A 12,589-nucleotide genomic window follows, 5' to 3' on the forward strand; every position below is an offset into this window, starting at 1 on the left:
AAATATACATGTATATGATTGCACGAAAAAGAGCCTTTGAATGGTTTTACTAGTACACAATAACTTTCACGGTCATTCATAGCCCGTGCTATGAATGTTAATGTCACCTGACTAGGTGACAATAGATGTAAAGAATAAACAAACACTACCACGTGTAACATTAATAAATACATTTCTACATAAATAGAAATGTAAAAAGTTTTTGAAATAGATAGGTTAAACTCAATTAAAACGAAGTCAAAGGACTTAAGTGGATCTACTTAGTTAACCGGTAATTTCTGATATTCATGTTACGAATTATCATTGCCGCGTAACGTGTTTTAACCTATGACAGTAAAGTGTGCATTTTAAGAGCTGTCTTCTTAGGAGAAACGAAGTCTTTTAAATATAATTTAAAAGATTTATATTGAAATGAATAGGAATAAATAATTTCAAATAGAACCTTTAAAAACCTTATAACAGTTTGTTTTAAGATGCTCATTTTTCTTGCTCGGAGACAATATTATGCTGAAAAAGATTTATTGGGCATCATACAAATAGTTACATCAGTGACTTCTCTGTATTTGTTTTATACTTCTCAATTTGTATTACTTTTTAAAAAAGAATTGTGAGGAGGTTTCCTGTACAACATGACGAGTCCGATGTAGCCGTCATTATTCTCTCTGTTGGTAGTGAACAAGTTTGCTGTTTGTAAAAAATTTCAAGAATTTTAGAACCATTTTAACAAGAGCTTGGACTTTGGGTAGTTGTGTCAAACAGCAATGTGTCGTAGGCCTGTCTATTTCATTGCTGGCCACTCAGCCATGACTCTTCGAAATCAACAAGATTTTTATGCTTTTTGAGCTAAGACTACGCAATTAGTGCATTTTTTGCTTGAAACCGCGTCCTTTTTAACTTGTTTTGACACAAGAAATAGATAGTTACGTCCAATCGAAAGTCCATGGTCTTGTTAAAATGGTTCTAAAAGCACCGCTTAAAAAATGAAGATATCCGAGAGTTTGTAATATTTGTACTCCTACTAAACTAGGTTTGCTGTAGAAGCAGGTTAGTGTAAAGAAGTGCATGGCAGGACTGTACACTACAGGTGGATTACAAAATAAGTTTTAAGAAAACGTTGTATTGGGTGTAGATTATTCCATCAGCATACAATATATACATATAATTAATTTAATCTTGCATATATATGAGTATTACATGTATATAAAAGGATCCCAAATTCCGAAAGAAAAGCAATTTATTGGAAAAACAACAAATGATCCACAATTTTCACAAATGCATCATAACCGTAGAATAAAAAAAAATAGGGCCCTTTTTCGTTCTTTGTAATACATGATCAGCTGTTTACATGTACGTTTAAAATTCAACAGGATTTAAGGGTAAGTAAAAAGAAACAATCCTGATGAAAACGGGAAAATATAATTAGCGTCAATTAAAACCACGCATTATTCTCATTGGCTGAATAGGAGAATTTTTAATATTACTTATTTCAACATTCAACCACGGTTTTGATAGAAATATAAGTAAAAGTATACATACAATCTAAAAGAAGGGGAGATGTCACGATCGTGATTAATTCAAGACAATCTTTGTTTACGATATTGCCAAATACAAAATAGGTATTCGCTATGTAACAACGTGATTTCCACCGGTAAAACCTCTGTTTTATGATATATTTATACTTTACTGCCTCACATTTTTTGCATTTCCCTCGGGCTGCTTACGATATTGGATTTACTTTTCTGACAACCCCTGTGGTATCATGCACTATGTGTATACCCATAATGCGCAATCACTTCCGCTTCAGTTTGCCTTTACATGGAACAAGGACCCGATTTAACAAGGGGTGGGTGATGCAGGTAAGTATAGATAAATCGTAAACAAAACGTTTACCTTTAAAAACTTTAGTTTACATCAATATCTATACTTTCTATTTATGTTCAATCCTTTTCGACCATCTTGAAGTGTCAAAGACTGAAAAATTGGCAAACTGGTCTTCTCCTTGAGACCCTACCCTCATTTAAAACAAATTGGTTTCTGTTACTCAATGAGCTGTCTGCATTATTTCCTCCTGTGTTGCACTATCAAAAAGGGCTCATGAATCTGACATTCGTCGTCTAGCAACATGTGTACGCACACTATATAAATTCTCACTAGTTTGACCATACACACATTTCACTAACGACATAATCTACTAGTATTTTGAAATGGAATTATTGAATGCTGAGTTCTTACTTTTGGGAAAGAAACCCAAACAATCTAAGGGCAGAGTTACAAGCTTGGACTCTACAGGAAACTTATGGGTTTAAATTCCGCTATCTTTCGTGGCCAGGCTATGCATATCTATCACTTAAGAACTTCTCCTTCGTAGCGCAAAATATGATTGCTTTATTTTTTGCTCTAAGATTTCGGCTGACTTTTCTCTATCTTTTAATTCCTTGCAGGACTTAAGGTTAAACCGTCTCTCTGATTTGAATTTCTGAAGTGATGCGTTTCTTTAGTATCTCTCAGACTCTCTACGCCCGGTTGAAGAATTTCAAAATGTTTTCCACAAGAGAGTTTTTAAAGATTAAGAATATATTGTATAAGAAGTTTATTTTCATTTGTTTTGTTTTAAAATCCAGATCCTCGAATTAAAAATTGAAGTCTCTACTTTGACTTTTCATAATTGTTTTTAATTCTGATTTTTTAAAAATTCTTCCATTTTAATCTATAATTTATTAATTCTAGCATGCATAATTGGTTTCCGTATGTACAGAACCTGCAGCAGACTGCGTTATCACTCTCTAATTGATTGTTGTATGACATCATGAACAGATACATTATCACCTTTATGTCTTACCAAATCAGCGTCATCCGAGTCTCGAGGGGGTTGATCATCGGATGGTCGAAAACGATCGAACTTCTACGATCTTCTTTCTGCACGGGTTTTGGTCCTTTTAGCTGGTTGCTTACCCGTGCCCTTAAACAAATCTTTAAAGCTGACGTCAACCATGCAAATTTCTTATGAAATTGTTGCCCCTGATGTTCAAAATTCCCCAACATTAAAAGTGGTAAATTGTCAACTTAAAACAGAAAGAACAGCTGATTCTCCTTATATGTAAAGGTTACCACGGTAACTACAACTACTTGAAAGTCTGAGATCAGCCCGCGTCCAAGACTGTGCATCTAATTTGTTCTCTCTGTGTCCGTCCAGTGAGGATTTAGTACAATAAATTGTACTGTCATATCCCAGTCTTCCCGTATGTGACAACCGGGGTTAAAATGTTCGATCCTGTCGGACTCTTTGATGTTTTTTTGTGATTATGGCGGAATTGTGGTTGCTTTTTCGGAGGTCACTTGTTTCTCCAACTTATTGTTTTGAGCAAGCAAACCTACAGCTGATGAGATACATGCAATTGTCTACGCGACAAGACGCGTTTCTTAATATGTTTAGGTGCGACCCATAATGGAACTAGTTATTCTGTCCATGTCAGTGCTGTACTTGCACAAACTTTCGTTAGTATAAGAATGGAAAAATTCTTTCTTAGTTCTTGGAAGGGGACCTATTGTCTTTTTTCTTTGTTTTGCAAAAGGATTTCCATGTCTTTTGTGGTTATGTCAAAAAATGCCTAACATTTTGTACTGGTTGGCTTTGTAGCATCGAACACATAGATTGGATATAAAGAAACTAATAAACTTATAAGAAAATATATATATATATATTGGAAAATAGAAACTGGGATCAAAAGTGAGCTCGTCTAACATTTATGGCCCCAGGGCCTGGTCCAAGGAATTTTAACATTAAAAAAAAATTATTAAAAAATTGATTGTTGTTTCAAATATATAAATTACATCTACTAAGTATTATTTCCTATACTATAGTATTTCTTCCGGAAACTTATAGTTAATTCATAGCTCTATAGAAACAGCCATACTAAAATCTACACGCCCCGTTGATCGATTGGTCGAAATATACAGCGGCTGAAACTGACAAGAAACTGACAGGACTAAAATTGACACGCCCTGTTTATCGATTGGTCGAAGCCTACAGCAACCTAAGAAATATCACGGACTGCACGAAATAACAATGACGATGTCAGACCCAAAGTCTCGCAAGAGACGATTTGGCTGTTTCTTTTAGCTAACGTACTCGTGTACACTAACAGTAATTTAGTGAATTTTACTAACTTTTCATAATCAATTTATTGATTAGTTAAAAGAAAGATGTTAATATAAACAAAAAATGTTTTCTTTGATGATTCATGCGGGTTATGAAGGTAGCGATCATTGCAGAAAAAAAATAATTGTTTTTTTTCTGAAATGTTGCTACCTTCATATCCCGAATGAATCACCAAAGAAAGCATTTTATTGTTTAAGTGAAGCATATGCCTCCATTGCACAACGACCGTTCACGCGATGTCTATATAGCTTCACGTGATTATCTCCCACCGTGATTTCTCCCACCGTGATTTCTCTCACCGTGGTGTCTCTCCTTACATTCTCGACAATTTTTTAATGACTCAGGCATATTTAAAAATCGCCGGCTAACAAAGGAAAATTATTGAAAGAAGAATGTCGCGCAGCCTAAAATACCCAAACAAAGCTGCAGTGCTCTCGCATTATGGGTATCATACACACACTGTATGATACGACAAGGCCGGACTCAAAAAGGTTCAAGCAAGATGGAAGGCAGCCCGGAGAAAATGCAAAATAATTGATGTCAGTAAGTATACTTATTGATGTAAACATACTTGTGGTAATCGATTTTGCCTTTAAAAAATAAAATATATTCATTAAACTTCTTTTGTAAAATAAAAACAAAACTAGGATAATACAAACGAATTTGACTTTATTTACATACAATTAATAACTTTGCAAAAACACATTGCTATTGTAAACTTTCATATCAAATAACGGATCAATAATTACCATAAGAGGGGCTTGAAAAGGGTCAATATTTATTTTGTGTCTTGTTTCGAATGGATATATGAATTGACAAATAATTTGCAACAAAGAAACACTCAAGACTTTGTTTTCAAAGCTATACGTCTATTAGATTGTACCAACCCATTTGATCAATTTATTTAAGAAAATGTAATTTAACAGAAAGTAATCAAACAGAATAGTTTGAAATATGATTGTTCTGTGAATCGACGAGCTATTCGTAAACACTGGATCAGTTGATATATAGTCCAATCAACGTACAGATTAATTAGGAAATGTCCCAATGGATTTTAATGACGTATTTCTGCAAAGTTATCTTTGATAGAAGTTCGTACGGTGGATGAATAATCGGAAATTGTCGCAAAGTATCGACAATGAAGCGATCGTTTCAAGATTATCTTTTCACACTGGGTAAGTATTTTTTTTTTAAATTCTGCAAAAAACATTTTATATGAAGAAAGTTCATAAAATCGTGAATTTATGAAATTAATGAAATAGATAATGATAATCGTGATTTAACTTTTAACCACTACAAGTTATCAGTGTAAATTCTATATTAACTTTAAGCTCCCTTACTTCTGATCTTTAACTTGGTCCAAACACTGAATCGTTCAGAAGCTAGCATAACAAGCATTCTGAGAGTATTGCATAAGCAATACACGTCCCCTACCGGTTTGTAGAAATTTGTGGAAACAATGCACTGTTATGCAGAATATCATTCTTACCGTCTTGTGTACCCCGAATCAACAGACCAACCCGATAACGAACCCGATTGTAATTATACAAAAACCCCTTTCGATTAAATTAACAACAGAATGCTTGAAACTATTTTAGAGAACTTGTTTGTTTTGTTAGACACAAGTAATGCACGATATTATTACTGACTACATACTTTCCTCGTTTATTCGTTATACCTCGGTGAAACCAGTAGGGGACTAATAACTAATACGCGTTCTTTGATATTGTTTCTCAGCTGTTTTGACCAGCGTTGTACGACCGATCCTTTCCCTGCCTCCCTCCAACTACTCCTGGGGCCTGGAGAAAGCTCTTAGGACGGAACTATTTGAGAACGCGAATTACTCCGCCTTCCAGCGACCGGTCAAGAAAGTGGACGTTAAGGTGGCGCTGACGTTACTGACCGTCAATGAATTAGTGAGTAAACAGGCACAAAGAAAAAAATAATCCGGACTGAGATACAACAGTAAAGCACAATTCATTAGACTTTATATATTACAATGTAACCAATACTTGGCATCGTTAAATTTCGTGGTGGCTCAGTTTTCGTAGAATTCATGGGTACCCCTCATTCAAGAATTAACCTCCTCCGCGAATTTAGGAATAAGAGTAATAAATTCATATTTTCCTTGTATGTATAAGATACATGTACTACACGAAATTACGTCCCCATAAACCTGTAATATTGATGCCATCCACGAAAATTGGCCCCCACGAATTTAAATGATTCCATGGTAGTTGGTGTGACGAAATCTTGCACTGGAAGTAACTATTTTCAAATTTTGACTTATTTCTACAAATATTATATAATGAAAAAGTAAACTAAAAATAGATCATGTTTTCTGATATGAAAATTTTCAGACAGTCTAAATTTATTACATTTAATTCAATTGAAATCACCTGGACCTGTTCTACATTTGTTTTATTTGTTTCTCCAGAATGTGAGGGACCAGATTCTGTCAGTGTCCGGTTACCTATCTATAGTGAGTACACTGTTTAAAAGAAAGGGAAAATCCATTCTCTTTGTTGAAAATGAATCACATAGATTAGTCAGTACTTCTTCTACATCAACCTTTTAATCACGATGCAATTTGCATCACGGCTCTCTTTATGACATTTATGTAAATAAAATGTGTTATCAGATTTTCTATACATTATGTTAAAACCTTGTTGCAGACATTAACTGATTACTATAGTGACATCACAGGTGTTTACAACAATCTGTTTGGTTGGTTGTAAAAGAACCTGGGGGAATAAGCCGAGGCATATGCCCACAAGTGGTCACAATCCTATCACTATTATGTTTCAAATGACAATCACGCGTTTAGAATAATACATGTATTAACTTTAAATATTTTTATTCCTGTGCTTACATATCTCCAGAGAATTTATTATGTGCGTGTAAAGAGAATAATTCCAATCTTTCGTCTTAAAATCTATAATTTGTACCCCCTCGACAAAGTAACATGTTTATTTTAAAAAAAATATATACTTAAGATAATCGTAACTTATTTAGCAGTTAACTAAAAAATATAGTATGATTCAGTGCGTGTGTTAAAATTATAACAACGCAATTTTTAATTTCTTTACGTCAAATGAGTTTTCGAATTCAAACAAAGACATGAACAAATTTTACAACACGATTTATTAGAATCGAACACCTTCTTCGTCATACTTATATTCCAAGAACTCCTCGCTAACCCCTACACCACGGAATCACATGTTATAATCCCTTTAAATAACAAACGCAATGTAGTATTGCGCAAGCACAATTCGATCTTTGCCATTTGATGATCATCTTGAAAATTGAAGGAGGAAAACTTGCTTTTTACCATAGAGTGGGTCTCGGTACCACTTTTTTGAAAATTGAAAAAGATAGACATTTACATGTTTTATCAGTATACGTTCTTTAAAAAATTGTATGATGACCCACTCTATAAATCAAAGTACTGAAGTACTGTCGGGAGTTGATTTTATTGATTATTATCAATTTTAAAATCAACGATATGGTATTTTGCCTGGCAAGTAGTTTCTAATCCGTATTTGAATTACGCACATTTTTATAATATGAATTGTCAAACTTTTCCGACAGGAATTTCGAGAAAACCCCATATGAATCATGCTGTGTAATATTTAAAGATAGAATTAATTCCATCAAACTGTACATGTGTATCAGTAATCGAAATGTGTCTAAAAATTGTACACGTCTGGATCCAAGCAATATTGAACTCTAGTCTCGTTCAACCAGACACGCGGCTGTCTCCGTTAATCTCTGACTACCAAGAGAGACTCTCTGCTTGTCGTAGATTTACGGAGACAGCCGAGCGTCTGGTTGAACGAGACTATATAGAACTTTGGCGTAGGAATACATACAATTACAAAAAACAATTAAATTGTTCGTACTATATAAAATCTGACTATTTTCAAGGTGTTTATAAATACGTTTCTTTTGAAAAACTATGGTATAGTATACAGTACACCGAATTAATCTATTATTGCGTGGACCCTGAGGTCCACGCAGAAAATATATAAGCGAGGTTAAACCGGATGCTATGGGGAAAATTCAGCCTGCGCATGAGCTAGCCTGGTTCCTGTATAAAAGTTTTAATCTCAAGAAAAATGCATCAAAATATGAAATTTTTGATTTACACAAAGCTGTCACTGCATAGTTAACAAAGTAGTGCGAATCGTAATGTGTGCGCAAATAGTAGAATTCACCGAATGCCTGATACTATACATGCAAACTTCATTCATAGATAGATCATAATTATTTTAGAAGTATGAATCCTTTAAATTCTGATATAAAAAGTCAGGGCTATACATACATGTACATGTATACGTAATACAACGTACAAATTAATTTAGTGGTTAAAAGCAGAGGAATCTCTGATAATCTTAAGGCTTTCACGTTTTCGTTGGAAACACATGCAAATGGTCCACGTATTGTAGTCCTTTTTTTAAAGGACAGCAACTTGTTTTCAAGATCTACGTCTTGTCAGCGGTGATAATTTGTGCTTAGGTCCAAACACTGTTTCACTTTCGGTTTGTCAGAGTAACTGCATAGGAGAGTTGATTAAAATCAACTCCCAAAAACTATAGTCTGAATATCAGATTTCATTAGCATTTTGTTGCTCAATTAGCATATACATATTTTGATGTCTTAATATCAATTAGATTTAAAGTCAATTTTGAAGGTTTTGGCAATACTGAATGCAAATGATTACATACGAGTATGCTTAGTAAATGTAACAAAAGTAGTATTTGTAAGGGAAAAAAAGGTGTGGGATTTTCAAATGCACTTAAATGGGTTTATGCCTAAATAAAGCGTAGCGCTTCGCTGAATTTTAAAACTATTTGAACAAGCATTGCAAAACCAGATTTATCTTTTCTCGTAATGAATAGTTAATAAAAGCGAGATCTTCCAGGAATTTTCTTTAGTAAGTATCGTTTGGTGGCAAATTGTACGTCACATTTGTTTATCGTCTATGAGTCATGTTGATGATATAAGATTAAGGGATGAAAGTAAGATTTTTCTTCATTTAGCTTCGTTTAAGTAGAAAATCAGGCACAATGGCCGGACTCGCCTATTGAAATTTTTGGAAAGCTTATATATAAGATATCTTAAGATCTGAGATTTTAATTTATGTTGCCAGTCTATTTACCACTTAAAACAATATAATTCGAACTTATCCATAATAGTTATAGATAAGTTTGAAAATAATAAACATGTATTTAATGTAACATTTTCACAAGTAACCTTCATCTTCCCAAGTCAAGGGTTTCTTAGAGCAGGGCGGATCAGAAACCAGATGAAGTAGCCTTTTGTCGTATGTATATAAAACATGCGGATCCGATGATAGTTTATGTACAAGATACGTTATGCCCAGAGTTGCGAGGATGGTGCTTTATTAGTGTGACTTTGTTATTTCCGGGATTCAGACAATACCTTCTAACCAAACCATCAGATCAACCAGGTATAGCGGACTACGGATTGAGAAGATTCTGATCATTGCTATTTTTGAGTAAATCATTCTTGGCCTCATCAAAATATTCTATCATGTAAATTAAACTTGTAATGATGATGCATCGGTAGTTACATTCATACCTAAAGTACAAGTGTATGCATGTTGATGAGGCATCTATTTTAAGATGAATTATTGATCAGGGCGACGTTTGATTCGTTAGTATTGAATACAACCTTAACCAAATTTTTAGAATGCCTATATTTTTCGGAGAATTTTCAAAGACTTTAAAATGAAACTAAATGATCTGTATGTTGTACATGTATATCATGTTTTCTGGAAAAATGAACAGTTATCATATTTTGTAGCAGATACAACACATAACTTGCACGTACTGCTCTGGCCAAGCATCTTCCATGCAAAGCACTAGTCATATTTCAGAGCTAGAGTGAGTGACTGTGGTTTGTATTTTTAAGTTAATTTTCGACCTTGACCATGATGCATATAAATAAACTAAAATACTAATCATTGTTATAATCTGTGAGTCATTTACCTCTTCTATAAAGATGGGTGGCTGTTGTCGGGGTGAGCAAATCATATTTCCTCATTGACTTAACTTCATTTTTCACCCGGATACCCTCATCAATTAAGCAAACTGTGCATCGAAGATATCTTAGGACGGGGTACAATTTAAATTACATCTGTATCTCTAAATCAGCGTCATATGAGTTTGTATACGTTGAAATTTCTTGTTTTCTTGTCGATGCTGTGAATTTAAATTCTGACTTTCTGTTAAAGAGCTGGGATGACTGGCGGCTCTCTTGGAGCAACACTTCCGCAACATCTCAAGACTATAGCAACATCGATTCCTTGTTCAGCACCGAGGTGAACGTCTGGACGCCCGCTCTCATCATCGAGAACTCGTGAGTCAACTTAATACATAGTGAATCTTAACAAGTTTTGTTTCATTGTAAAATAAAAAGCGTCTATGATAAAATAACTGAGTGTACGAATATAATAATTTACTCATATCTCGTGTCTTTCTTTTCTTAGCTTTTTAACTTTGACTTTTTTTGACATTAGAATCCATGATATGTCAGTAATTAGTGACATCAAAATTCCCATGCGAATCAAAAGTGATGGGAAGATTTTTTGGAGTCCCTCAGGAGTCTACAGAGTGTCCTGCGAGTCTGACATTACCTACTACCCTCTAGACAGACAGACGTGCTTTATAAAAATCAGTACATGGGGGTATACAAAATCAGAAATAACCCTGTTCATGGATGAAAACACTCCGGTAGACACAACATTTTACAGCGAAAATGGCGAGTGGGACTTCTTGTCCAGCGCTGGCCACACCCCTAGCTCTCAGGTCCGGGGAGGGACTTGGTACTCTACTCTATCGTTTTCCATAACCCTGAGGAGAAAGCCTGTTTATCACGCACTAAACACGCTGTTTCCGGTTATCCTGATGACGTTTCTGATACCTATGGTGTACAAGCTGCCGACCGAGTCCGGAGAAAAGATGAGCTACAGTTTGACGGTCCTGCTCGCGTACGCCGTGTATCTCTCCCTTATATCTGATAACATTCCTAGCACCTCTAAAAGCGTCTGCCTCCTTTGTAAGTATTCTGAGCAATTGACGGAAATTTCTGATAATTTCTTTATATATGAGTATAAAGTGATCATTCTTTTATTTTTTTTCCGCAGCGCTATATCTTGGAGTGACCCTGGCTTTTAGCACCGTTTCTGTTAATATTGTCATTTTCATAATATATGCGTATTTTCAAGAAGAAAAGAAAGCCCCCTATTGGGCAAACAGGATATACAAAAAGATACAGACGATGCGCGCCAAAAAGAAATGTGACGCCGACGTAAACAAAGTGGTGCCCTCTATCAAGGGAGAGAAGAATGACACTGACGTTTTAGGGATAGTTTCAGAGAGTGAACAAAACAACAATGAAATGAACACACTGACTTATCGCAGACTGTCGGAGATTTTAGACCATCTCTTTTTTGTAGTTTATCTTACCGCCACAATTCTGATAACAATTGTATTTCTTGTTTCAATTATAATCAATTTCTACAGCAGCGACTAATCAACATGATACCGGATTGATGCATGTGTATGTTTATATATATATAGTTACATATATATATATATATATATATATATATATATATATAAAATTAATCGGATTATGGATATAAAGCTGTTTTTTAAGTATCTTTATATCTTTTTGAAGCAAAACATTTTTTGAAGATTGAGAATATTCTGCATGAAAAAGAATTGGAATTGGAATAAAGCATCAAAATCTTGATAAAAAGATGTACGCCGATGATACAGATACAATTCTGTAAACCTTCCACTGTTGTTAAATGGGAATACTTTAACAATTACCGCAACGTTAAGACCTCGAAAAAAAATCCGAAGAACGGTTGATTAAATGAAGACTTCTGAAGACTTCTCTAAACACTTCTTTAAGACGATATTAAGAAAGAAATTACTAGCATTGTTCGACAATTCCACAAAATTGCGTCCAGGGCTGCTGAGGCGGGTACAATCAGAGGAACGTTAATGTCACAACGGGCGGCCTTTTCCCCCCATCTTCCTTATCATTTTTTGTATTCATTATTATCGACTTCGAAACTTCAATTAGGAAACATTGATGAAAAAATCTCAACCGATTCCGTTGTGTTAAATTCTGACCTGAATGGCAGTTCAAAAGAGTTTACAACTAAGTTCTCCAAAATTGTAGCCTTTAGTTTACTGCATAGCTAATATCAAAGAAAGGAAATTCAAATATTCTCTATTTAAATGGGAAATCGTTTTTTGAAACATTGTTTCAATTGGTTTTAAGGTCAGAAAAAGTTTTAAGCCAATTCTTGAATTAAGGTCTTGCGATTAAGACTACCGGTCATAAATCAATTAAATACCAATGGCGTATACAGAGAATAATATACCTAAG

At 34.5% G+C, this 12,589-nt stretch overlaps 1 protein-coding gene across 2 annotated transcripts; it reads left to right on the plus strand.

Annotated features, from left to right (window-relative positions):
* Positions 1-4,456: 4,456 nt before the first annotated feature.
* Positions 4,457-11,739, plus strand: LOC105319728 (neuronal acetylcholine receptor subunit alpha-6). 2 transcript variants are annotated; one of them, XM_066084742.1, is made up of 7 exons: positions 4,457-4,702; positions 5,236-5,334; positions 5,897-6,075; positions 6,597-6,641; positions 10,419-10,543; positions 10,704-11,242; positions 11,331-11,739. In XM_066084742.1, exons 2-7 carry the CDS (start codon positions 5,298-5,300, stop codon positions 11,717-11,719), a joined length of 1,314 nt encoding a protein of 437 aa, XP_065940814.1. In that variant the 5' UTR covers positions 4,457-4,702; positions 5,236-5,297; the 3' UTR covers positions 11,720-11,739. The 2 variants fall into 2 exon arrangements, with proteins under 2 accessions (XP_065940814.1, XP_011415672.2); XM_011417370.4 differs by lacking the exon at positions 4,457-4,702 and having other exon boundaries at positions 4,749-5,334.
* The last annotated feature ends 850 nt before the right edge of the window (positions 11,740-12,589 follow it).

This window comes from Magallana gigas, chromosome 5, assembly GCF_963853765.1.
Source record: "Magallana gigas chromosome 5, xbMagGiga1.1, whole genome shotgun sequence".
Lineage (NCBI taxonomy): Eukaryota > Metazoa > Mollusca > Bivalvia > Ostreida > Ostreidae > Magallana > Magallana gigas.